General features: G+C 50.1%; 1 protein-coding gene across 3 annotated transcripts in view; it reads left to right on the top strand.

Annotated features, from left to right (window-relative positions):
* The window catches only part of SLC39A14 (solute carrier family 39 member 14), a 55,668-nt gene that overhangs the window by 16,050 nt on the left and 12,009 nt on the right, over positions 1-27,609 (top strand). For all 3 annotated transcript variants that reach the window (XM_063726569.1, XM_002818879.6, XM_002818878.5), the window contains exons 2-3: positions 21,612-21,890; positions 25,241-25,427. In XM_063726569.1, the coding sequence (XP_063582639.1) occupies positions 21,627-21,890; positions 25,241-25,427 (451 nt within the window). In that variant the 5' untranslated portion in view covers positions 21,612-21,626. The remainder of the gene's footprint in view (positions 1-21,611; positions 21,891-25,240; positions 25,428-27,609) is intronic.

Genomic DNA, 27,609 nt, shown 5'->3' on the forward strand with positions numbered 1-27,609 from the left:
TTTCACTATGTTGGCCAGGCTAATCTCAAACTCCTGGGCTCAAGCCATCCACCCGCATCGGCCTCCCAAAGTGTTGTGATTACAGGCGTGAGTCACCGCGGGCCGGTGGCAGTGTTTTTCTTTTAGCCTGAGGATAGGGATCCTTGTCCATTCAGGTCTTCTGCTGGCTTTGATGGAAAGCTGAGTGTGGTATGGTATGAGCCAGAAAGGACCACTGCCTCTGCTCAGAAGGGTAGCTTCAGCAAATCATATAGTAAGCTCCTAATAAATATTTGTTGACTGTAACCCCTGAGGGCAGGGACTGCCTCCCAGCCAATTTTGTCCCTGCATCTCAGGATTCCTTTCATTCTTGGAAGATCCCTTCTGATCCTTTTCTTTGTTCCCTGCTGGGGAACAAGGAGCGAGGAGAGGAGGAGGCAGCCAGCTCACCAGAAGCACCTCATCCATCCGCACAGGGATTACTGGGCTGCTGTCCTGGAGGGACAGACCTGGACCAGCTATATTGTTTCACTTATTTTACTGGAAGCCCTAAAAGTTGTATTTGTGTGGGAGCAAGTGGGGTGGGGTATGGGGTGTGTACCTTGTTATTTGAAAGAGCCCTGTAAGATTGAACAATCTGCACTCTCTGTCCTTTCCTGGAAGCAGAGGGCCCCGGCCAGGCACCAGGGACTGGGCGCTTGTTTTCTTAGAGCACAGCGTACTTGAGGCTTGGGGCCAGGTGGAGCCGTGCTGGCCTGCGGGGAGGCTGGCCCTGCTTTCCCTACCAGGAAACAGAGAGGACAAGGCTTTGAGCCCTGGAATTCCTCCCTGCCTCCGCCCTTCTGTCCTGCTCACTGAGGGCGCGTCCTGTGCCCTGTCATCCCAGGCCCATGTGACTCCGATTGGCGTATCTGTATTCCAATTCCAATGCTGACCGTTTCTCCAGGGCTGGCTGTTTTCCATCCGATGGGCTGGGTAATTCTCAGGATACCAGGTCCCTGGGCAGCAAGCCACGCTGTTCCCATCTCCCTTCCCAGAAAGATGCAAAAAGTACAAAGTCACCCACTCCCCCAGGCCCAGGCTGCTGACCAAGTGCCAGCTCTCAGAACAGAAATTCCACGTCTCAGTTCCTGTTCCCAGCTCCTCGGCCGCCCCCTAACACCCAGCAGACGCTCTGTGGTGCCTCCCACGGCAGAAGCCTTGGCCGTGGGTAAACTGGTGTGTGCAGTGGCTCTGCTGGCCAGCTCCCGGCTGTGGCCATGGTGACTCTGGCATCACTCCCTCTTGGCAGCACTGGGCCCCCTCCCCCAGCATTTCAGGATGTGTGTGATGGCAGGGAAACTCAAAATTTCCATGAGCCACTGAGAAATTCTAGAAACAGCCTGTACTTGTGGACTTTCCTTTTTCTTCCTGTGCCACAGGGAAGAGTGGGAATGTTATTTTTGCTGGGATTATCAGCTGGTTGACCTTCTCAGGGATGTGGAAAGGGAGAATGCCCGCCCGGGCCTCTCTCCCACTGCCTGCCTTTGTGTCCCGCACCCCACCTCACTTTATGTTAAAAAAAAAAAAAAAAAAAAAAAAATCTCTGGCAGTCGCGGTGGCTGACGCCTGTAATCCCAGCACTTTGAGAGGCCAAAGTCGACAGATCACTTGAGGTCAGGAGTTCGAGACCAGCCTGGCCAACATGGCTAAACCCTGTCTCTACAAAAAATACAAAAATTAGCCAGGTGTGGTGGTGGGCGCCTGTAATCCAGCTACTCTCCAGGCTGAGGTGGAAGGATCACTTGAACCTGGGAGGCGGAGGTTGCAGTGAGCCGAGATTGTACCACTGCACTCTAGCCTGGGCAACGGAGTGAGACGGTCTTAAAAATAAAAAATAAAAAAAATCTTGGCCGGGCACAGTGGCTCATGCCTGTAATCCCAGCACTTTGGGAGGCCAAGGCGAGTGGATCACCTGAGGTCAGGAGTTTGAGACCAGCCTCACCAACAAGGTGAAACCCCGTCTCTACTAAAAATACAAAAATTAGCCCGGCATGGTAGCAGGCGCCTTTAGTCCCAGCTATTCGGGAGGCTGAGACAGGAGAATTGCTTGAACCTGGGAGGCGGAGGTTGCAGTGAGCTGAGATCGCGCCACTGCACTCTAGCCTGGGCAACAGAGTGAGACTCTTGTCTCCAAAAAAAAAAACAAAAAAAACACTCCACCTTATGTTTGTTTGTTTGTTTGTTTTTTGAGAAGGAGTCTCACTCTTTCACCCAGGCTGGAGTGCAGTGGCGCGATCTCAGCTCACTGCAGGCTCCACCCCCTGGGGTTCACGCCATTCTCCTGCCTCAGCCTCCCGCGTAGCTGGGACTACATGCACCCGCCACCTCGCCCGGCCAATTTTTTGTATTTTTAGTAGAGACGGGGTTTCACCATGTTAGCCAGGATGGTCTCAGTCTCCTGACCTCATGATCCGCCCGCCTCGGCCTCCCAAAGTGCTGGGATTACAGGCGTGAGCCACCGCGCCCGGCCCACCTTATGTTTTAGGTCTGTATTCCAGGCCAGCTTCTCTGGCTCTCCAGGGTCTTCAGTTCTGTTGAAACAACTGCAGGAGAGGGGGGGTCCCTGCCCTCTCCCCACGGTTGCTTGTAGTTCACCCGAGCGTAAAGACCAAAGAACAGTAAAACTGAAATGTGTGGCGCCTCATGAATGGGCGGTGGGAAAGTAACATGCTTTCAGTGGGTGTTGTTTGGGAGTGGACACCAGGTACTACCCGGCCGTCCAGTCTCTGCCCTCCTGGAGCTGACAGTCTAGTTAGGAGGAGATGGATAATGAAAAAAGACTAATAGGGCATTAGGGTTCTCAGTGCCTGGGAGTGGGCTTTTTTGTCCACATTGAAGAGGTGATGCTTGAACTGAGACCTGTTAGGAAGATCTAGGGGAAGAGCATTCTAGGCAGAGGGAACAGCAGGTGCAAAGGCTCTGAGGTCAGAATGAGCTTGATGTGTTAAAGGGACGGGAAGAAGGGCCTGCGTGGCTGGAGCCCAGTGAGTGAGATGAGCCAGTTACATGATCAGCAGGATGGGCAAAGGCCAGTTGACACAGTGGTTTATAGACCAGGAAGAGGAGTTTCGATTGTATTCCATGTGGCTGGGTGTGGTGGCTCACACCCATAATCCTAGCACTTTGGGAGGATGAGGTGGGGGGATTGTTTGAGGCCAGGAGTTCAGGAGCAGCCTGGGCAACATAGCAAGACCCCCGTCTTGAAGAAAGTTAAAAAAGAAATTAGAATGAAAAAGATTTTATTCTTCATATACTGGGAAGACATTGGAGGGATTGAAGCAAGGAAAGTGGTGTGATCAATTTGTACTTTATTTTATTTTATTTTTTTGAGAGACAGAGTCTCACTCTCGCCTAGGCTGGAGTGCAGTGGCTCAATCTTGGCTGACTGCAACCTCTGCCTCCTGGATTAATGTGATTCTCCTGCCTCAGCTTCCCAAGTAGTTAGAACTACAGGTGTGCGCCACTACGCCTGGCTAATTTTTTGTATTTTTTTGGTAGAGACGGGGTTTCACTATATGTTGGCCAGGCTGGTGCCGAACTCCTGACCTCAGGTGATCCACTTGCCTCAGCCTCCCAAAGCGCTGGGATTACAGGCGTGAGCCACTGCGCCTGACCAATTTGTACTTTAGAAGGATGACTTTTTTTTTTTTTTGAAATGGAGTTTTGCTCTGTTGCCCAGGCTGGAGTGCAATGGCACGATCTCGGCTCACTGCAACCTCTGCCTCCCAGGTTCGAGGGATTCTCCTGCCTCAGCCTCCTGAGTAGCTGGGATTACAGGCATGTGCCACCACGCCTGGCTAATTTTTGTATTTTTAGTAGAGACAGGGTTTCGCCATGTTAGCCAGGCTGGTCTCGAACTTCTGACCTCAGGTGATCCACCTGCCTCGGCCTCCCAAAGTGCTAGGATTACAGGCGTAAGCCACCGTGCCCAGCCCAGATGACTCTTTCATTAAGCTGTAAACTTAAGATTTGGGCACTTGATATGTGCATATGTTAAAAGAGGGGAGTGGGGGACTCTGACAGAACAGAGTTAGGTGCTGAGAGGAAGCTGGAAGCCCAGGTAAGAGATTTTATTTTATTTCAACATTTCCTCCACTCAAATTCCTTGTACTCCATCCACTTTGCAGGGAAGACTTGGGTGATCTCTTGTCCTCAGGGAGTTTACAATGCAGTGTCTTCAGATTCAGAGAGTCCTTCCAAATTTTCCTGGAGGGGGCCTCGAAGAATGAGCAGCATTCAAAAGGCTATTGTTGGCCAATTGTGGTGGCTCCTTCTTGTAATCCCAGCACTTTGGGAGGCTGGGGCGGGAGGATCTCTGAGCCAAGGAGTTCAAGACCAAGCTGGGCAATAGGGTGAGACCCTGTTTCTACAAAACAATAAAAAAAGTAGCCAGGCATGGTGGTATGAACGTCTGGTCCTAGCTGCTTGTGAGGCTGAAGTGGGAGGATCGTTTGGGTCCGGGAGGTCAAGGCTGCAGTGAGCCGTGATCATGTCACTGCACTCCAGCTTAGGTAACAGAGCGAGACCCTGTCTTTAAAAAAAAAAAAAAAAAAAAAAAAGGCAGTAGTTATTAAAAACTTGGAATGTCCAGTTGGTGTTAAAGTCGTGTTGCAGTTCACTCATCCACTCTCTTGCTGATGGGCTTTTGGGTCGGCCCTGGTTTTTTGTTACTGTGAATAGTGCTGCCATAAGATGTCCTTGGGGTTGAAAGTCACCCAGAAAGGAGCCTGTCCGAGTTGCAAGCTAAAAGCAGAAATGCTTTGTGGCAATTGATTGCTCCCTGGGGTTGGTGTTAGCTGGAAAGGGTAAGCCTTTAAGTCTGGTTAGAATTTTGATCCCTTGTTAATAGGCAGGCAGGCAGTTTGCAGGACGTGGAGGAGTGAAAGGGCAAGTGGAAATATGTAAGTGGTTATGTTGTCAGGGAAGTCACTTCTTTTGTGCCATATTATCTGGAAAGTACCACCATACCCCCTGCCTTGAAGTTTTTAAACCTGAGGATAGGGGGCCTTGTGTGAGCGGGTGTTGGATCGTCTGGCCCTGAGTGAGAGCTGGGTGTGATATGAGCCAGAAGCCTCTGTCCTGGAACGCATCAGTGCGCGTGCCCTAGGCAGCCTCTCTGCAGAGTCCTGGGCCAGGCTCCTCCTGCTTCCTTTGTGTCTCTGACAGGGAGCTTTAAGAAGACACCTGTAGCCAGGAGCATTCGCTCATGCCTGTAATCCCAGCACTTTGGGAGGCCAAGGTGGGCAGATCACCTGAGGTCGGGAGTTTGAGATCAGCTTGACCAACATGGAGAAACCCCGTCTCTACTAAAAATAAAAAATTAACCGGGTATGATGGCACATGCCTGTTCATGTCTGGGGGTGGGGGTGACTATATGTCTGTCTGTTTATATATGCGTTTGCACGGTGGGTGTATGCATGTACACATTTAAGCAGCAGGTGCTTATTAAGATCCTACCAACCCCACAGGACTGTTAGGAAACAACCAAAAAAGCCTAAAATATAAGGCCTGTCCTTCTAGGACCGTATGACATTGAAACTAAGCAGGAGGTGAGAATGTTTCCTGGGTGGGGATGGGACTGGTGCTGGAGGATTGGGGTGGATCTGAGGTGGTGCTCTGTCCTGCAGTACACCCTGTTTTCTTCATCCAGGCCCTTCACACCTCGTGGAGAGGGTGCATGGGGTGCGTGCAAACCACTGACATGAATGGGACTTCCTAGTCCTGTGGCGGGGAGGAGTGTGGAGATAGAAACGTGTAGGGATGGAGGGTTAGAACATTTCAGATGCAGCCCAGGGCAAGAGAGCAGTGGCAGGTGAGGGTGACAATGGGTAGGACGCCAGTTGGAGAGATGCCTGACTTCCAGGCAGAAGGGCCATAGCACATTGCTGGAGGGACGGGAGTGTTGGGAGGTTGTGCTTTGGGTGGGGAGGGGCAGTGATGAAGTGGGGGCAGGAGGTTCTGGAGGGGAGGGGCTGTGTGGCCAGGAGGGAACAGTAGGGGCTGGAGTGTTTCTGTTCAGGAGCCTGGAATCTTAGGGAGATGCTCTGGGTTCGTGGTGAGCCCCACAGGGAGAAAGCAGAGGATGTGGGAAGGCCTTAACTTCAGTAATGGGATGGTGGCTGCCAGTGACCTTGAGCCAGAAGAATGTGCTGTGTGGGAGGTTTGGACAGCCCGAGGGAAAATGGAGGAATTATGATTCACTCGTCTACCTTTCTCACCCAATTTGGAAATATGGGCTTTTCCTTTCTTTCTTTCAGTAACCCTCTTTCTCATGAGAGTGGGGCTTTTTTTATTAATCTGTTGATAAGTATTTATAGTTACTGAGAAATCAAAAGTCCAAGATACAGCCCCTGCCTTTCTTGCTGGTGCCCTGGTCGTGCCCTCGAGCAGGGCCGACGCAGGGGCTGGGCTGGAAGGGGCCAGCGCTGAGCAGCGGTGCTTCTTACCTGCTTTGGTTAAGAGACCTGGAGATGGAATGAAAAAGCGCTGGCTCTGCCTGTGAGACTGGTGGCCCTCCGACTTCAGTGTGCATCGTGATCACCTGAGCACTTAGTCAAACCCAAGTTGCTGGTCCAACCCCAGTGTCTGATTTAGTGGGTTGTGGGGGGAAGCGCTAAGAGTTTGCACTTCCAGCAAGTTCCCAGGTGTCAGTGATGCTGCTGTTCCAGCAACCGCACTTTGAGAACCCCTTTCCTGGAGAAATCACCACGCAAGACTCCGCATCTCAGCTGCAGACTGGCATGGGCAGGTCTTTGAGGAGGAATCGGGCGTGAGTGGGCTTGAGGGCTAGGAGATCGCGCAGGGGGAGGTAGTGGTACAGGAGGACCCGGGGGAGGTGGGGTAGGCTGGGGGCAGGTGGTCTTGGCTGCAGGCCCAGCAGTGGGGTCACCACTGGGGCTTGGCTTCTGGGGTCCACTTGCTGCCCATCCAAGCACGCCTCGCTACTGCTGCACAGGTGCTTGTCATGGGCCAGCAGATAGACGTGAGCAGAACACAAAGGCTAAAGGTCTGCCAAGGGCCCACCTCCCCTCCCTGGGGTGGTGAGGTGAGAGGCTTAGGGGGGCTGTCAGTCATTTTGAGAGGTAGGGCGTGCACGGGCTTCTTGTGAGAGGCCCTTGGAGGCACATTTTGCCCAGGGTATTGCTGCCAGAGAGTTGGAGTTAGCATTTATTAGTATTTATTTTACTATTTTGCTTTCTTTTTGCAGTCTAGAGGTCTTTTGGTTTTTATACCTGTTATGCCGTGAATTCACAGGGAAGAGGTTCCAGCAGCTCAGGCCCCTACCCTTGGTCCTCACAGTGCCCTCCTCTGGGTGGGGCAGGCTGGCCCTTCAGTTGAACCCAGATACCTTTCTCTTGGGCTTCCTTCTTTTTCTGGTCATTTTCCTGCACGCGTTCCAGGAAGCAGTCTTGGCTCTTAGAGCGCTCACTGTGCTCAATACGCACATTAATTCTCTTGGCCAGAATCTTGCCCTTGTTTGTTTACAGCTATGCCCACAGCATGGTGGGGAACACTGCAGACGCCTCCGGTTTTGCCATGGTAACATTTGTGGGTTATTCCTTTTTTGAACAGTACCCATTCCCTTGAGGTCTAATATCTACAGTATCACCTTATAGAGCCCCTTGTATGTGGTCAAAGGAACAACTCCATGTTTCCTTTCTTTTTGACACTAGAGCATACTTTTTTTTTTTTTTTTGGAGACAGAGTCTTGCTCTGTCGCCCAGGCTGGAGTGCAGTGGTGCAGTCTTGGCCCACTGCAACCTCTTCCTCCTGGGTTCAAGTGAATCTCCTGCCTCAGCCTCCCGAATAGCTGGGACTACAGGCATGCACCACCATGCCCGGCTAATTTTTGTACTTTTAGTAGAGATGGGGTTTTTCCATGTTGACTTGTCTTGAGCTCCTAGCCTCAAGTGATCTGCCCACCTCGGCCTCCCAAAGTGCTGGGATTACAGGTGTGAGCCACCGTGCCTGGCCTACAACTCCATGTTTTCTAGAAGGCACCTCTCCTCTTCCCCTTTGTGTTCGTCATTTGGGCAAATTGCTGGAAGATGGTGGTTCCAGTTAAAATTTTTAACTTTTTTTTTTTTTAACAGGGTCTTGCTCTTGTGCAGGCTGGAGTGCAGTGGTGCAATCATAGCTTGTTGCAGCCTTAAACTCCTGGGTTCAGGCAATCCTCCCACCTCAGCCTCTCACACTGCTGGGATTACAGGGGTGATCCACCACATCCAGCCCTTGAACCAGTCTTAAGTGTGTAACAGTCCTACGGGGAGAGCCTGGACACCTTCCGGCGGGTGGATCCGGGGACATGCATTTCCCTGGTGTGGCTCATGGCAAGGACAGTGTGGTTCTGGAGTGGGTGGCTTCTTGTGCCATAGCTACCTGGTGGGAGCACAGGCAGCAGCTCCATGGCATCCCAGCTCTGCAACATGATCTTTGCAAATAGGTAGCTCCTGGGAGCTTAGCCTAGAGTCTTGTTAATTCAGCTCTTCGAAGGAGCCTCTAGGCCATTTAATATCCTGTACAAAACCCCTTTCTGCTGAAATAGCCTAACTGCACCCTGATCTATACATCCCCCTTGTCATCATTGTTCAGATTAGGTTCCTTGTTGAATTGTTTGTTTTCCCTACTTTGTTGAGGGCAGGTGCTAGGTCCTTTGCATCCCCAATACCTAGCATGACTTCTGGCACATAATTGGTAAGCAGTGAATATTTATTGAATGGAAACTCCAAGAGTTTTCTTGGAGTGAGTTTTTAAAGCCAGTAGGTAATACGCTAGCTTTTAGTTCAATTAATGTAAATGAAATTCAAGGTCAGGGAGTTGTTTACTCTAGAGAAGTACATAATAGGTGGTCCTGACACCTGACTTCAGATGATCTGGATTAAAGTTGGTCTGTGGGCCGAGGAGGATAGAATGTCCTTGGAAAGTGGTTCTGAGCTCCCTGTTCTTTTTTTTTTTTTCTTTTGAGATGGAGTCTTGCTCTGTCGCCCAGGGTGGAGTGCAGTGGCGCGATCTCGGCTCACTGCATCTTCTGCCTCCCAGATTCAAGCAATTCTCTGCCTCAGCCTCCCGAGTAGCTGGGATTACAGGTACCCACCACAATGCCCCGCTAATTCTTGTATTTTTAGTAGAGATGGGGTTTCACCACTTTGGCCAGGGTGGTCTTGAACTCCTGACCTCGTGATCTGCCCGCCTCTGCCTCCCAAAGTGCTGGGATTACGGGCATGAGCCACCGCTCCCGGCCAGAGCTCCCCTGTTCTTTATCAGACTGCAGGGGTGATGCAGGCAGACTTCAGTTAGAAGGGAGGCAGAACTTCTCTGCCTCTAGCCCCTTATGTGCCCAGCACTGTCCCAGGCACTGTGTGGCAGGCAGGGAGGAGAGGAGGACGTAGAAGAAATAGGAGGGAAGGATGCATTTCAGGAAGTTATCTTCAAGGAATACAAATCTAGCTGGGGAGGCTCCCTGGGAAACAAGGTAATGAGGAGTCCATAATAGCCAGAGAAAAGTGCTGGAAAAGTGATCCAAGACGGCTTCCTGGACAGGGAGGTAATTGAACAGAACCAGAATTCAGGACTAAGTAAAGCGGTTGTCCTGAGAACCCAGAAGATAGGGAACTAGGAAGGTGCTGGCCTCAGTGCTGTGCTGTGCAGCCTTTAAGCTCTGTCTTGATCAGAGTGCCTCTGCGAGCTCAGTGCTTTCACAGTTTAATTGTGCCAGACACACTTGGGAAGTTCCTGGCAGGCCCCAAAGTTGAACCCAGGGCGTGTGGCACGTAGTGTTGTCCAGTGATTTGGCCACTAGATCATGCTTTCTATTTATTTATCTGATCCTGAATAACAAGCTGGGAAGTTCTGCTTCATGGGGGTGACGTAAGTGATGGATGTGAGTACCACGTTTCCTAAGCCACATGCCCAGCCTCATGGTCTGACAAATGGGAGTGAACTTGGATGACAGGGAGAATTTTGCAACTGTCTGGGAAGTGTTGATGGGTGAATGATGAGAAGTGAGGTGACTCTGGCCCTGGCCTCGGGTGGGGAAAACACCGGCTGGCCACTGTGGGTCCTTCCCGGGTCCCTGCCCACCTGACTCAGTTGCTTTGGGAAGTCCCCTTTGCTCCAGCTCCAGCTGGGCTGGAGCAAGCCTGGCTAATGTGCTCCCTCCCTCCCTCCCTCCCTCCTCCTGGCTCCAGCGCCTGGGCCTGGCTGTCATTACACTCACTCCGTGCTCAGCGTGGGGCTAAAAAAACCATTCCCTGTTAGTCTGTGCCGGCTGCCTGGGGCCCTGACCACCCGTCTCTGCCTCATAACCTCCTCCCACAGGCGCTGGCACACACAATGGGGGCTCAGTAAATATTAGTTGGTGAACAGCAGGCTCAAGGTTCTAATTTTGTTCCCTGCTTCTGGGTCACCAGAGGTTTTATTATTATTTTTCTTCGTTTTCCCATCCTGCCCCTCCCAGCAGCGCGAGGTTTCACAAGGAGAGTGAGTGGGCTCTGCTGGCCGCCCTCCTGCACTGTCTGGAAATTTCCCACCCTGGGTGGGCTTTGACTGTGCCAAGGCTTGAGGCAAAGGTCCTGGGAGCAGGAGCTGGAAGAAGATAATGCATCCTTTTAGGGTATGGAGGAGAGCAGTAGGTGGGAGGGCAAGAGGAGGCAGGGGGAGAATGGGCCGATTAAGCCCCTGGGCAGGGCCAAGCGAGGGTTCGTTTTCCAACTGTGAGATTTGCTGTTTGCTTGAGTGAAGGTGTCAGCCTAGGTCAGCTTGTCTGAGGAGAGAGTGGCTTCTCACACGGTGTTCCTTGGGTGAGTGGGGTGGGCCATGGGCTAGATGGTTTTTCTCAAAGCTCTTTCTACCGCCAGAGAAGCCTGTAGGGCAGTATTCACTTGATGATCAAGCTGGCAGACGATTGGTTTTCTGATTTCGTAAACTGGGACTTACACAGATGACTGTATTGTTGTTAGTTTGACCATGAATATCCAGAATGTATTAATCAAGTATTTGTAAAACATTTGGCAGTTTCTGTAGCCAAATGTATTTTTTTAATTGATTTATGTTATTTTGATGATTTTTTGAGACAAGGTCTTTCTCTGTCACCCAGGCTGGAGTGCAGTGGCACAGTCATAGCTCACTGCAGCCTCAAACTCCTGGGCTCAAGCAGTCCTCCCACCTCAGGCCTCCTCAGTAGCAGGGACTACAGGCATGCATCACCACACCTGACTAATTTTTGCATTTTTTGTAGAGACAGGGTTTCACCATGTTGCCTAGGCTGGTCTTGAACTCCTGAGCTCAAGCAATCTACCTGTCTTGGCCTCCCAGAGTGCTGGGATTATAGACATGGGCCACCGCCCCCAGCCCTGTAATGATTTTTTATTATTTCTTATCTGAAGGGGTGTTTTTTTTTTTTTTTTGAGACGGAGTCTCGCTCTGTTGCCAGGCTGAAGTATAGTGGCGTGATCTTGGCTCACTGCAGCCTCCGCCTCCGGGGTTCAAGTGATTCTCCTGCCTCAGCCTCCCGAGCAGCTGGGACTACAGGCACGCGCCACCGCACGCAGCTAATTTTTGTATTTTTGGTAGAAGCGGGGTTTCACCATGTTGGCCAGGATTGTCTCTATCTCTTGACCTCATGATCCACCTGCCTCAGCCTCCCAAAGTGCTGGGATTATAGGCGTGAGCCACCGCGCCCAGCCCTGTAATGATTTTTTATTATGTCTTTTTTTTTTTTTTTTTGAGATGGAATCTCGCTCTGTCACCCAGGCTGGAGTGCAGTGATCTCGGCTCACTGCAAGCTCCACCTCTCGAGTTCACGCCATTCCCCTGCCTCAACCTCCCAAGTAGCTGGTACTACAGGCGCCCACCACCATGCCCGGCTCATTTTTTGTATTTTTAGTAGAGATGGGGTTTCACCGTGTTAGCCAGGATGGTCTCGATTCCTGACCTTGTGATCCGCCCGCCTCGGCCGCCCAAAGTGCTGGGATTGCAGGCGTGAGCCACCGTGCCCGGCCGATTTTTTATTATTTCTTATAGGAAGGGTTTTAATGCTCACCATCAGTCCTTTTACCATGCTTTCTGCATTCCTGAGCTTTCCGTATTTCCATTTCTGTATTAATTACATGCAATTCATTGTTAAGTCATATTTCTCCCCTAGGAGGGGGACTATATTTTCTGACTTCTTTCATGCCCAAGAATTTCTGCCTATTGTCTTTACCAAATTGTGCGATGTGTTGGCTGGGGATCATACTCTTGGCTCATAGTTTCTTTTGCTCTGAATTGTGGAGACTTTCTGACATTCTTGCATTCTCTTCTGACACTGAATGGTGCTATGGGAAAGAAGAAGGCAGTTTGAAATTTTTCTCGTTTAAAAGAAGTTTTAGTATGTTTCTCAATTTTCTTTTTTTCTTTTTTTTTTTTTTGGAGACAGAGTCTTGCTCTGTCGTCAGCCTGGAGTGCGGTGGTGCAATATTGGCTCACTGCAGCCTTTGCCTCCCAGGTTCAAGCGATTCCCCTGCCCCAGCCTCCCGAGTAGCTGAGACTACAGGTGTGTGCCACCACACCTGACTAATTTTTATATTTTTAGTAGAGTTGGGGTTTCACTATATTGACCAGGTTGGTCTCGAACTCCTGACCTCAAGTGAGCCACTGTACCCAGCCAGGAAAATCTTGTGTTTTATCTTAGAACACATCTTCCATTTCATTCTTGGGTTCCCCTCTCCGGGAACACAAGTTATCCTTTTGTTAGTCTCTTTGTCTTCTCACTGTTTTTGGTTTAAGTTGTCTTGTCCATCTGCATTCACTGTGATTATCTCAAACTTTCCTTGAGCCATTTATGCCTACTGTTCCATTTTTTGAACACCAAGTATATGGGAGTTAATTTATATCCTGCTCAAGGTCATCGCCAAGGTCTGATTGCAAAAATTCAAAAAATTGCAACCTCAGGCATAAATGGGTTAAATGACTGGCAGAATTTTGTTCTGTGTATTGTCATAATGTATTGGTTCTTCAGTGAGGTTTTATTCCTCTTTTTTAGTTAGCCTGCATCCTCTTTTCGTCTCATGTTGGCTATAATCTCATCTTTGAGCTCTCGTCTCGTGGAACTGATGTTTTAATGAGGTTATTGCTCCGTGTGGAGCAGTGGTGAGGAACAGCTTTCTCTGGAGTTGTGGTTTACCTGTCTGTGGCTTGCTTTGCCTGCTGTTTCTTTTCCTCTTCCTCATGTGAGTGCAGTTCTGCTCACATGTTCTGTTGGCTCTAAAATAAGAAAGGAACTTTTCTCTCCAGGTTTGTCCCCGCCTCTCAGCTCCAGGAGTGCTAAGGGCTAGGTATTAATGACCTGTTTTCTGTAGCCTGTAGGAATGCTAACTGTGTGATGAGGTGGGTCTGTCCTCTATTCAGGGATGTAGTCCCTGCAGTGTGGCTCAGCTCACTTCCTTGGGAGTTGTATTCCTTTTCTGTTAGAAGAGAAGGCACACTGGGCCAGCCACGGTGGTTTCCTCCTGTAATCCCAGCACTTTGGGAGGCCGAGACAGGTGTGTCACCTGAGGTCAGGAGTTTGAGACCAGCTTAGCCAACCCTCTCTCTACTAAAAATACAAAAATTAGCTGAGTGTGGTGGTGCATGCATGTAATTCCAGCTACTCAGGAGGCCGAGGCAGGAGAATCGCTTGAACCCGGGAGGCGGAGGTTACGGTGAGCTGAGATCACGCCACTGCACTCCAGCCTGGGCAACAGAGCAAGACTCCATCTTAAAAAATAAATAAATAAATAAATAAATAAATAAATAAATAAAGAGAGAGAGAGAGAGAAGGACTACTAACTGGAATTTGGAATTGGATCATGTCCTCAATTCAGAATGTGGCCCGGGAGCCCTTATTTCCTTCCAAGGGAGTCAGCCCATTGTTTTTGGTCCAGGTGCACCGTTTTTTTTTTTTGCTCTTCCCCAGTAGCTTTTCCTCCTGCTACTCAACTGAAGAGGAAAAAGACTTCCTCTTGCCACATTTGGGGATGTGAGTGAGAATTCTGGTTCTGCCCTTGTCATTCATTCGGTTTGTCAGGGTTGGGCCAGGAATAGAACATGAGCCATGCGTGCTGCCTCCTTCATTTTTTCCTTGCCTCTGGTTTTGAAGTTAATATATCTCTCATTAGATCTGTTTTCTTGTTTGGCTGCATTGGTGATTTTTTTTTTTTTTTTTTTTTTGCTTTTAAAAGTTTTACTCATTTTGTTAATTATCAGGTGTAGGAAAATTACACTCCCATTTCATTTTTTCATCTTTAGTGTTTCAATATGCTTGCTTTTATAATAGTCATTAAACTCTGCAAGTTTTTCTCTTCTTTTCAAACTAAGGATATGGGTTCATTGTAATAATATGTTGCTTGTAGTCCTACCGAAAATTGGGCTTGAGATTCACGTCCATGGCCCTTCCATTGCCAGGCAGCGCTTCCCAGGCCACTAGCACCCACAGTCCTCAAGACAAGTAGCCCTTGATTTTTTTTATTCCTTAAGACCTCCTCCTTCCACCCTGAGGCCTGGCTTTGTCCTTTGTCTGCAGCTCTTCAGGGTTTTCCCCTACGCCTGGGCTCCAGATGGCTCTTGGCTCACCCAGGGCCTTTTGCTATTGTGTAACTCACAGAGAGCTAACCTTGAGCCATGGTTATCTGTTAGCTGGAGATACATTCCTATCAGGCTCAGCGGGTCACAGCCCTAGAGTGGGGCAGGGATGGAAGAGTAGAGAAAGCACAGTCTGCTTGAAGGGCTGATGCAGAAATGAGCTGTTTTCCTGGGAGAGAACTCCAAGGGAGTGGTGGGAGCTGCCTTTGTAGTTACTGTCTTGTGGACGGTCATAAAAGCCTGGGTGGTGTGCCAGGACCATGGGTCCCTTGGAGACCCCTTTCTCTGTCCCTGAGGAATATGTGAGAACCAGACGGCTCATTTTACATCCTTTGAGAAGACAGCTGGGGGGAAGTCTTAGGATGATTCACTGAGGCCAGTCCGTGGTGGAACCAAGAGCTCTGGGGAACATAATTTCTATCAGCCTGCCTTCTACTTGGCCACCCCCTCCACTCCCTCACCCACCCCTGCAACCCTGTGGTCTTTCTTTGTGTAGACCATCAGCCTTCTCATAATTTTAAGTAAAGTGCTTAATAAAACCCCGGTTTAGACTGCCTTCAAACCGACTGCCACCCCAGAGCCTGCAGCTGACTCTGACCCTGCGTAAGAGCCCCACCCTGGCGATGTCCTGTGCACCCACACATCCTGTGCTTGGCGGGGCACAGTGGGCACGAGGGGTCGGGGGCAGACACACAGCTTCTTGGCATCGGAAATCCTCTGAGTTGGGCAAGTTTGTCTCTGGAGCATTTGAGCTTAGTTTTCATGTTTTGTTTCTGCACCCAGAATCTGAGAGTGGGAGTGGTGGGTTCCCTGGCCAGCAGAGTGGGGGTGCGGTGGGGGGTTGTCAGGAAAGGGAGGGGACAAGTGGATGCCCGGCTGCTCCGAGGCCTTGTTGGTTTCTGTTGCCTGTTCTCATATCTATGCCCAGCCTCTAGACCCAGTGTCACAGAAGTGAATGTTTGCTCCTCTCTGAGAGGGGAGGTGGGCTTAGAAAAAAATGCAGCATGCTGAACATCACAGGAGTGTCTGTGCAGGACAGAAGTTCCGCTTCTAGGCAGAGCTACTTCTGGACCAAGTGAAGGGTGACGGTAGGTGGAATTCCGATTATGGGCCTCCGGATGGTAAGGCCACTTCTGAGCTTCCATAGAGGGTTCCAGAACAGGTGTCTTGCTTTTTTCTGTGTCTCCTTCCCACCTCCCCAAGGGTTGGGTCTGGTGCCTTAGACACAGAAGGAAGGCACTAAAATAATTTTACTTATCTGACCCTGAGGCAAGTGCATCCTTGGGCAGAGAGACTCCAGCCTCTCTCCAGCAGGAAGAGCTGGCCTGGGGCGCTCCCAGGCCACAGCACACTTCGTTTTGTCTCCTTCCCACTTGTCTTTCTGCCCCTGAAAGGTGTCCATCCTTACTTGAGGGCAGCTGGCCCAACACCCTGTGGGGACTGGAGTGGCTCTCCAGGGGCCACACATGGAATGGAACCTGGCGTGGGGCTTCCTCCTGCAGCTGGGGCCACACGCGCGGACCCCCGCCCGGCCTCCTCGTCCCAGCGGCGTCAACAGCTGTGTGTGTTTCCCTCTTCTTTCTTTCCTCTCTAATACCTTTTACAAACCTTTTCCCCGCTAAGAATAACTTCTAGTTAAGAAGAAAACAAAACTCCACTGGAGCAGAAAACTCCCCTTTCATGCCTGCCAAAAGGCCGGGGTCACTTGGACTTAAGTGTCACTTGCAGCTCCTAGATCCTCCCCAACCCTTGCAGGTGAGTGCATGTCTCAAGCGCTGGCCAGGCAGGAGGGCTGTGCTTGCTGAATCTGCACACCCCGTGGAGACAGGTCTGGACCTGAGCCTGGATGCTGTCTTGTGGGCATCAGTGCCCAGTGCAGCACATGTCCTGGAGGAAAGAGCAGCTGTGCCGCGGGGGAGAAAAGGTCACCTGGGAGAAGCGAAGGTGGTCCTGTGGGCTCATTCTTCTGATGGTACAACCTGAAGGTGCCTCTTCCCTAGTACTCCAGGCTGTCACAGCAGCCACCTGAGGGGCCGAGGGGCCACTGGGTCTGGGAAAAGTAAATGCTTCGTAAATGCTCACCTCTAGGTGAATGCCGGCCAGGCAAAGCTGCTAAAATCACCCTGAGTTTCCCATACCTGAAGTCTTTTGGGGTTTATTTGCTCAGTGGTTTGAAGTTATAGCGGCTAAGTTTGAGAAATGCAGCTGAGGGGGGAAAATCTGTTGGTTTATCTTGTTGAAGTGGCCCCAGAGCACGAGCACTGTGACACAGTGTGTCCTCTAAAGGCTACCTGGGGCCGTCCCCTCATAGCATTTCAGGGCGTTGTAAGCCAAGATTTGGATGCTTGTTGGGGCTGTTAGACATCGGGAAAGATCTGCACAGAGACACGCAGGACTTTGTGGATCTCCGTGGGTTCCAGGACGTGTATTTTTATGTCTTTGTGCGGAGGGCACGGTGGTTAAGAAAGCACTGAATTTAACATCATTCAGACCAGGCTTTGATTTACAAAGCAGTTCAGCTTCTGGCTTTGCTGCTTGCTTCTGTGGGTCATGTTTCCTAATCTCTGAACCCCAGTGTCCTTGTCTGTTACATGGAGTAAGTTTCCCAGCTTCTGTTAAAGGAACTGGGGAATGTCAAGTGCTTAGCAAGGTCTGTACTCGGTAAATGCTAGCTGCTGTCCATCATCTCTTTGCCTTTTCTTTTCTAAATACAGGCAGACCTCCCCCTTGTTTTGACAGTACAACTCCTGCCATCGACAGTTCACAGTCTGCTCCGATGGATAACCGCTTTCTTTGTACAACAGGTTTTTTAGTCATTTTTGCCTAAGATCCACCCTGCTCGCCAAAATTTAACATTTGTCTCTTGGTGGAGATTTGAGAGTTGTGAATCTCAAAGTAGCACTTTTACAAACCGTCATTGTGGCTGATGCCGAATCCATCCATGTGGACTCAAAGTATATATTCCACTGAAGAGTGATATTTTATGTCCCCAGATTCTGTGCGTGCCCCATACGTGGATCCTAAAGCATGTAATGTCCCTGGGTATATCACAGTAGGGGACTTAAGTGATGTGTGTGCCCCAGGGCGTGGAGTTAAGATACTTTAGTTGGCCACAGGATATTCCTGACAGTTTCATTAGCAGCCTGATGTTTGGGCTGAGAGAGTCAGAGTTGGGAACCCTGCTGATTATAAGTCTTATAATTATTATAGCTAAATTTTATTGAGTGCTTTCTATATGGTTCAGGTACTTGGCAAGGGCCTTGCCATAGCTTATGCTGTTAGATCCTCAAAGTAATCTAATGAGGTGGATACCAATTTTATAGATGAGAAAACTGAGGGTAGAGGGAGACCGGATTGCTTGTCTGTAGTTACTTTAAGCAGCTGTGCAGAAATTCAAGGTAGGTTTGTCTGACACTGAAGGCCATGATAAGCTGCGTCGCTGCTTTGAGTGATTCTAGAAAGTTGACTCCAGTTAAATAATTTATCCAAGATCACATTGCTGGTAAGTGGCAGAGCCAGGATTCAGGCAAGCCTGCTCTCAGCCACTCTGCCGCTGTTCCTCTGTCATAAGCAAAGCCCCAGGGCATGTGATGCACTGAGATTAATGCCCGAGCCCTGGGTGCCTGGGTAAGAAATGGCTGCAGTGATTGGCTGCTTCTTGGTCTGGAGCAAGGAGACTCATTTTCCCCTCTTGATAATTTGTTTAGATCACTAATTAAATTATAACCATACTAAGGGAGGTGGTTAACAAAAGAAAAATCATCATCAGTCTTACTTTAAGCTTTCATTTATCTGTGTTCTTTCTTTCTGTCTTTCTCTTTCTCTTCTCTTTCTTTTCTTTTGAGATGGAATCTTGCTCTGTCCCCCAGGCTGGAGTGCAGTGGCACTATCTCGGCTCACTGCAGGCTCCGCCTCCTGGGTTCAAGTGACTCTCCTGCCTCATCCTCCCGAGTAGCTGGGATTGTGTGTGCCTGGCTAATTTTTGTATTTTTACTACAGACGGGGTTTCGCCATGTTGGCCAGGCTGGTCTCGAACTCCTGAGCTCAAATGATCTGCTGGCCTCGGTCTCCTGAAGTGCTGGGATTACAGGCGTGAGCCACTGTGCCTGGCCTCATTTGTCTGTGTTCTTTCTCAGTTCTAAACTCTGCCACATAATTGCCCTGCTTTTTAACTTGCCATTATGCCATAACTCATTGATAGCTGCATAATATTCCATGAAACTGATATGATTTACTTGACCTATAACACATCCTTCTGCATATAGCCTTTTTACTTTTGGATTACTTCTATTAAAGCAAATTAATTAATTATTTAATTATTAATTGTTAATTGAGGGATTTATATATTTTCCTTATCACATAACTTTTCAAGAGTCCCATTATAGGCTGGGCGCGGTGGCTCATGCCTGTAATCCCAGCACTTTGGGAGGCAGAGGCGCGTGGGTCACGAGGTCAGGAGATCGAGACCATCCTGGCTAACACAGTGAAACCCCGTCTCTACTAAAAATACAAAAACAAAATTAACCAGGCGTGGTGGCAGGTGCCTGTAGTCCCAGCTACTTGGGAGGCTGAGGTGGGAGAATGGTGTGAACCCAGGAGGCAGAGCTTGCAGTGAGCCAAGATCTGGCCACTGCACTCCAGCCTGGGCGACAGAGCAAGACTCCGTCTCAAAAAAAAAAAAAAAAAGAGTCCCATTATTTATGCAGTCAATGGTATCTTATTCTATTGCTTAGCCTCACTAACATGAAATGTTTTATCTTAAAAAAATCTGGCCGGGCACGGTGGCTTACGCCTATAATCCCAGCACTTTGGGAGCCCGAGGCAGGAGGATCATCTGAGGTCAGCAGTTCGAGACCAGCCTGACCAACATGGTAAAACCCTGTCTGTACTAAAAATACAAAATTAGCCGGGTATGGTGGTCAGCGCCTATAATCTCAGCTACTTGGGAGGCTGAGGCAGGAGAATTGCTTGAACCCGAGAGGTGGAGGCAGCAGTGAGCCGAGATGGTGCCACTGCACTCCAGCCTGGGCAACAGAGTGAGACTCCATCTCAAAAAAAAAAAAAAACTATGTTGCTATTTTAATAATTAGCAAAATGGAATCAGCCAAGTTTTAAATTTATATTCTCAATACTGTAGAGAGGCTAAGTGTTTTTTATGTTTGTTTACTAATTTGTACAGTATAGAAATAAACCTATGTCATGTCAAATGGTATATATTTTTGCCAGTCTGTAATTTTTCTCTTTTAGTTATGGTGTTTGTTTGTTTGTTTATTTATTTATTTATTTATTTATTTTTTGAGACAGAGTCTCACTCTGTCGCCCAGGCTGGAGTGCAGTGGCACAATCTCGGCTCACTGCAGGCTCCGCCTGCAGGGTTCACGCCATTCTCCTGCCTCAGCCTCCCGAGTAGCTGGGACTACAGGCGCCCGCCACCACACCCGGCTAATTTTTTCTATTTTTAGTAGAGACGGGGTTTCACTGTGTTAGCCAGGATGGTCTCGATCTCCTGACCTTGTGACCCACCTGCCTCGGCCTCCCAAAGTGCTGGGATTACAGGCGTGAGCCACTGCGCCCGGCCTATTTATTTATTTATTTTGAGACGGAGTCTCTCTGTGTCACCCAGGCTGGAGTGCAATGGTGCGATCTTGGCTCACTGCAACCTCCGCCTCCCAGGTTCAAGCGATTCTCCTGCCTCAGCCTCCTGAGTAGCTGGGATTACAGATGTGCACCACCATGCCTGGCTCATTTTTTGTATTTTTAGTAGAGATGGGATTTCACCATGTTGGCTCAGCTCGTCTCAAACTCCTGACCTTGTGATCCACCCACCTCAGCCTCCCAAAGTGCTGGGATTACAGGCACGAGCCACAGCGCCCGGCTGATGTTTATTTTTTAATAGCTTTATTTCAGAGCATTTCAAACATATATAAAAGTAGACAGGGCCGGGCACAGTGGCTCACACCTATAATCCCAGCCGTTTGGGAGGCCGAGGTGGGTGGATCACTTGAGCCCAGGAGTTTGAGATGAGCGGGCCAACATGGTGAAACCCCATCTCTACTAAAAATACAAAAATTAGCCAGGCGTGATGGCACATGCCTGTAATCCCAGCTCCTCAGGAGGCTGAGTCAGGAGAATTGCGTGAACCTGGGAGGTGGAGGTTGCAGTGAGCCGAGATTGCGCCACTGCACTTTAGCCTGAGAGACAGAAAGACTGTCTCAAAAACAAACAAACAAACAAACAAAAAAAACTAGACAGAGAGTCTGATGAATTCCTGTCTACGCGTCACTTAGTTCCAATGAGTGTCAGCTCATGCCTGATCATGTCTCATCCATACCCCTGTGCTCATACCCCCTCCTTTATTATTTTGAAGCAGGCCCCAGATATAAGATGTCAAATCCATGGTTATTTCAGTACCTCTAAAAGGACTTCTAAAAAATCATAACTGGCCGGGTGCAGTGGCTCACGCCTGTAATTCCAGCACTTTGGGGGGGCCGAGGTGGGTGGATCACCTGAGGTCACGAGTTCGAGACCAGCCTGGCCAACATGATGAAACCCTATCTCTACTAAATATAGAAAAAAGTTAGTTGGGTGTGGTGGCGGGCACCTGTAATACCAGCTACTTGGGAGGGCTGAGGCAGGAGAATCACTTGAACCCAGGAGGCGGAGGTTGCAGTGAGCTGAGATTGTACCACTGCACTCCAGCCTGGGCAATGAGTGACTCTCCCGTCTCAAAAAAAAAAAAATCATAACCGTATTGCTGTATTTTTTTTTTTTTCATTTTTCAATCTAATCAAAACTGTTGAATTTGTCCTTTTTATTCGTTTTTATTCTGTCCTTTCAAAAGAAGGGTTTTTCTCAAAGGCTAATTCAAGAAGGAGCAGAGAGGCAGAGACTGAGGGATAGTCTCACTGTGTTTAGTGTGTGGCGGACAGGCCCGGCGCAGTTGCCGGCACACAGGGAGAGGCCTCAGCTTCACCTGCCTTTTTCTCTCACAGGCATATTCAGTCACCATGAAGCTGCTGCACCCGGCCTTCCAAAGCTGCCTCCTGCTGACCCTGCTTGGCTTATGGAGAACCACCCCTGAGGCTCACGCTTCATCCCCAGGCGCACCGGCTATCAGCGCTGCCTCCTTCCTGCAGGATCTAATACATCGCTATGGCGAGGGTGACAGCCTCACTCTGCAGCAGCTGAAGGCCCTGCTCAACCACCTGGATGTGGGAGTGGGCCGGGGTAATGTCACCCAGCACGTACAGGGACACAGGAACCTCTCCACGGTAAGGCTCCCCTGCGAGCCAGCAGCTCTGCTCAGCCCCGTCTCTGGCCTCTTGGGGTTCCCTGTCTAGTTGGGCCCAGGGCAGCCTGGCAGCTTGGCAGAGGTAGGATGAGGCAGACAAGTCTCGATGATAGAGTGGACAGGCTGATTCTTTCTCCCTCATTGTCTGAATCAGCAAATTCTGAGTCTTCTGCAGCACATTCTGACCCCCTGCATAGGTGTTCTGAAGCCCTTAAGAAAAGGCAGCCTGGGGCCGGGCATGGTGGTTCACACCTGTAATCCCAGCACTTTGGGAGGCCAAGGCGGGTGGATTATCTGAGGTCAGGGGTTCGAGACCGGCCTGGCCAACATGGTGAAACCCCGTCTCTACTAAAAATACAAGAATTAGCCAGGCATGGTGGCTCTGCCTGTGATCCCAGCCACTTGGGAAGCTGAGGCAGGAGAATCGCTTGAACCCAGGAGGTGGAAGTTGCAGTGAGCCAAGATTGAGCCATTGCACTCCAGCCTGGGCAACAGAGTGAGACTCTGTCTCAAAACAAAACAAAAGGCAGCCTGGAAGTGGGGTTCTCAGCCCCCCAGAGTCTTCCTCAGGGCCGCACTTGAGTCACTCAGAAATGCTGAGAAAACATGGCTCCCAGGACAGTATTTCTCGTAGAGTTTACCATTGACAGAGCCCATTACACACTATCCCGGGTGAGCCTGCAGTCCCTCCAGGTGCAGGTGAAATTATCTGCATTTTATAGGAGAGGACACCGAGGGTCCCACAGTGAGTCTCTGCAGAGACCAAGGCTGGAACGCCAGGTCTTTGGATTCTGTGTTCTTTCTTCCATATCATCTCTGCTAATCAGACTCTGGGGCTATTTGTGGCAGCCAAATATAAGTCAGCCAGCAAAATCTTTATATATCGACTTTGTTCCCTGTGCTGGTGTTGTGAGAAATAGAGAAAAATGAGTCATATTTAGGGAGTTGACTGTCACGATGGGGAGTTCAACCAACAGAGGACAAAGTCAGCAAGCACTGAAATGAAGCATTGCATTTTGTGGGTTGGACAGTAATTGTAGGATGCAGAAATGAGAGGGGGAGATGAGTGTGCTGCAGTCATCAGGGAAGGCTCGAGCATGGGGTGTCCTCCAGCTGCCCCTTGAAAGATGAGTGCAGTGTGGAGATAAAACGGACGGGGGTGCTGGGCACGGTGGCTCACGCCTGTAATCCCAGCACTTTGGGAGGCCTAGGCAGGCAGATCACTTGAAATCAGGAGTTCGAGACTAGCCTCTACTCCGTCTCTACTAAACGTCTCTACTGAAAATACAAAACCCCGTCTCTACTAAAAATACAAAAATTAGCCTGGTGTGGTGGTGGGTGCCTCTAATCCCAGCTACTCCGGAGGCTGAGGTGAGAGAATCACTTGAACCCAGGAGGTGGAGGCCTCAAAAGTGGGGGGTGGGGCGGGGCCAGGCGCTGTGGCTGACGCCTGTAACCCCAGCACTTTGGGAGGCTGAGGCAGGTGGATCACGAGGTCAGGAGATCGAGACCATCCTGGCTAACACGGTGAAACTCCATCTCTGCTAAAAATACAAAAATTGTCTGGGTATGGCGGCAGACACCTGTAGTCCCAGCTACTCGGGAGGCTGAGGCAGGAGAATTGCTTGAACCCGGGAGGCAGAGGTCACAGTGAACGGAAATTATGCCACTGCACTCCAAGCTGGCAACAGAGCAAGACTCCGTCTCAAAAAATAAAAATTAAAAAAAGGGACGGGGGAACCACGTGGCGTGGATGCAGAACACCGGAGCACATCAGATGCTGAGCCAGAGAGGAGCACGCCCTCGTGCCCCTGTGGGGTGATGCAGCTGTGTGAGCCTCAGGTCCTGCCAGGATAGCAGCAGCATCTTGGGGTGGCGGGAGTCCAGCCCTCAGCCTTGGAAGCCCAGGCACTTATTTTGGCAGCACACTGAGAGGGCTGACTCTCAGAGATAAGCCCATGTGAGAGCAAACTCAGAAAAGGCCTGGCATGTAGGTGTAGACAGTATAATTAGAAGTGGAGCTGCAGATTTCACAGGAACGGTTCGTGAGAAGCGCTTACCTGCCACCTCCCAAGGTGACTGTGTGCGGCGGCTGCTGGCCGGCCACGGCCCACTTTCCTGAATCTTCAGTTTTTCCTCCCCTACCCTCTGTGAACACATATGTCTTTCAGGCTGAGGGCAGTCCTATGGTTGAGGATGTGTGGAGCTGATCGGGCAGCACCACAGTTTTGGCAGAGCCCCACCCTTAGACATTTCAGCTTCAGAGAAGTAGCTGGAACCCACATTTTAACGTAATAGCTCCCTGGGCTATTGTGATGTGCAGTCAGATTTGGTACGAAGCTTGTATCTTCAGGCACACACACAGAATGCTGTTTTCTTTCTCTTGTTTTGTGGGGGATGGAGTCTCGTTCTGTTGCCCAGGCTGAAGTGCAGTGGTGCGATCTTGGCTCACTGCAACCTCCACCTCCTGGGTTCAAGTGATTCTCCTGCCTCAGCCTCCCGAGTAGCTGGGATTACAGGTGTGAGCTACCACGCCTGGCTAATTTTTGTATTTTTAGTAGAGATGGGGCTTCAACATGTTGGCCAGGCTGGTTTTGAACTCCTGACCTCAAGTGATCTGCCCATCTGAGTCTCCCAAAGTGCTGAGATTACAGGCGAGAGCCACCGCACCCGGCCCCAGAATGGTGTTTTCTAGAAACTATACCCTAGTGACAATATTTTGCTTTTTTTTTTTTTTTTTTTTAAGAGACAGGGTGTTGCTCTGTCACCCAGGCTGGAGTGCAGTGGTGTGATCATAGCTCATTCACTGTAGCCTCTAACTCCTGGGCTCTAGCAGTCCCCCTGCCTCAGCCTCCTCAGTAGTTGAGAGTACAGGTATGTGCCGCCACACCTCACTAATTTTTCAAGTTTTTGTAAAGAAGGGATCTCATGTTGCCCAGGCTGGTCTCCAATTTCTGTCTTCAAGTGATCCTCCTGCCTTGGCCTTCCAAAGTGCTGGGATTACAGTGTTAGCCACCATGCCCGGCCACTTTGGTGACGATGATTGGAATGTTGTCATTCCCAAAGTTTCTCAGGCACTCATTTACCGACGGTTGTGCTTATGATGTGTAACTTTCCCGGCTGGTTGAGCCATAAGGATTAGTTACTAGTTTTTTAAGTTTAGGGAACACTTTGCCTTCATCCCTAGACTAGATGAATCTACAAATTCCCTGAAATTTGGACATTTCTGTCTTCTTTTTTTCCTCTGGGAAAGCTGAGTAGGTTGCTATTTAGCAGGGCAAGGCCTGACCTTTGGGGTCTAAGCGGCTTCCTGCCCTTCCTGTGTTTCAGTGCTTTAGTTCTGGAGACCTCTTCGCTGCCCACAATTTCAGCGAGCAGTCGCGGATTGGGAGCAGCGAGCTTCAGGAGTTCTGCCCCACCATCCTCCAGCAGCTGGATTCCCGGGCCTGCACCTCGGAGAACCAGGAAAACGAGGAGAATGAGCAGACGGAGGAGGGGCGGCCGAGCGCTGTTGAAGGTGAGCCAGGCGAGGAAGGCAGGAGCCCATCTCCCATCTTGCCCTTGTCTCACAATGACCCCTGGGCTGAGCTGCTGCTGCTACTCACTGAATGCCTCACCAGTGATGACCAGGATGAGGTTGTCAGTGTCAGGAGCGGGAGTGATGATTGGATGGATAATTTTTGTATTTTGCAAGGATGGCCTAGCATGTTGTCAGACTCCTGGGCTGTAGCTGGCGAATGTTCAGAGCGTTGGACTTTTTGAGCGGCCTATGGATCCCTTTTTGGTCTGCTTTTTGTTTTATGTTGAACCATGGGGGCCCAACCCTTTGTTTTTTTTAATCTTTTTTTTTTTTTTTTTTTTTTTTTGAGATAGGATGTCGCTCTGTCTCCGAGGCTGGAGTCCATTGGTGCAATCATAGCTCACTGCAGCCTTGACCTTCTGGCCTGAAGCGACCCTCCTGCCTCAGCCTCCTGAGTAGCTGGGACTACAGGTGTGCACCACCATGCCCAGCTAATTTTTAAGTTTTTTGTAGAGACACGGTCTCACTATGTTACCCAGGCTGGTGTCAAACTCCTGGGCTCGAGTGATCCTCCTGCCTCGGCCTCCCAAAGTGCTGGGATCACAGGCATGAGCCACCATACCTGGCCTACTTTGGTTTTATAGTTTTTCCTTTAAGACCTCCTGGAGGCTGCACTTGGCCCCTGAATCCTTCTTCCCCTCCCTATCCCGGTATCCCTGATCCAGCCACAGTGGGCTTGCCACGAGCTGTGAGTGTACACCCTGATAGCCCTAAGCCCCATAGGGCTGGCGTGTGCTGCCTGAGTGTCGGCACCCGGAATATACTGTCTGTGTTACTACAAGTCCCTGTTTTCTGCTGTCGTTATTTACTTGTATGGCTTTTTTTGTTGTTTTTTGCTTGTTTTGAGACAGACTTTCGCTCTTGTTGCCCAGGCTGGAGTGCGGTGGTGCAATCTCAGCTCACTGCAACCTCCGCCTCCTGGGTTCAAGCGATTCTCCTGCCTCAGCCTCCTGAGTCGCTGGGATTTCAGCCACGTGCCACCACGCCCAGCTAATTTTTTGTATTTAGTAGAGATGGGGTTTCACCATGTTAGTCAGGCCAGTCTTGAACTCCTGACCTCAGGTGATCCACCTACCTCGGCCTCCCAAAGTGCTGGGATTACAGGCGTGCGCCACCGCGCCTGGCCTACTTGTATGGTTTTTAGGCTTCCGTGCTGTTTGCATCCGTGTCTCCATGGAAAAGGTGTTTCTCTTGGATAGCAATTTTGATAGAGTTTCCCTAGGCTTCTCCGCAGCATCTGGCAAGAGATGGACTCAGCGAATGTTTACTGATGGGTTGGTGGATCTCGGTCTGCCCCATCACACCTGAATTCAGAACAGGCCCGCCCCAGGCAGCAGGAGTGTCCCCACCATCAGTAATAGAGGCCCTCGTCTGTTCTTGTTCCTCCACAGTGTGGGGCTTTGGTTTTCTCAGTGTCTCACTGATTAACCTGGCCTCTCTCCTGGGAGTCCTCGTCCTGCCCTGCACGGAGAAAGCGTTTTTCAGCCGTGTGCTCACTTACTTCATCGCCCTGTCCATTGGAACGCTGCTGTCTAACGCGCTATTCCAGCTCATCCCAGAGGTGCAGTAGAACAGAAACGTGCGCGTCCTCTTTCCCTGGGGCGGCGCAGCTGAGCCAATCCCCTCCTCCCCTACCCTGGGCTCCAAGGCACCCAATGACTGCCACCAGAGAAATGAACCTGTGCCTCATATCAAAGCCACAAACGACTTCTAACTCTGGATCTCAGGGCCCACCTCTCACTCCTCTGGCCTCTGCAGGTGCTGTCAGATGCAAGGGTCTTCCAATTTCCCTCCTCCTGGGGACTTGACAGTCTCCCCTCCCTTCTTAAGCCCCATACATAAGGCATCAAGGGAAAGCCGCAGCTATCGACTGCCGTCCATGCCTTTGGTGCTAAGTAGTCGCTCTGTTCTAAGGAGAAATCCTGGCAGTACTCAGGTCTGGGCACCAAAAGCTTATCCATCTGGAATGAGATGGAAGGAAAAGAGGTTACCAAGTGATATGCAGAATTGGCCTAAAAAGCGAGTGTTCTTTAATTTTGAGCAGGCCATCATTTCTAGCACAGAGAGCCAAACACAAAACAAAGACTAAGACCAAACAAAATTAAAATGACAAGATAAA

The sequence above is a fragment of the Pongo abelii genome, chromosome 7 (genome assembly GCF_028885655.2).
Source record: "Pongo abelii isolate AG06213 chromosome 7, NHGRI_mPonAbe1-v2.0_pri, whole genome shotgun sequence".
Lineage (NCBI taxonomy): Eukaryota > Metazoa > Chordata > Mammalia > Primates > Hominidae > Pongo > Pongo abelii.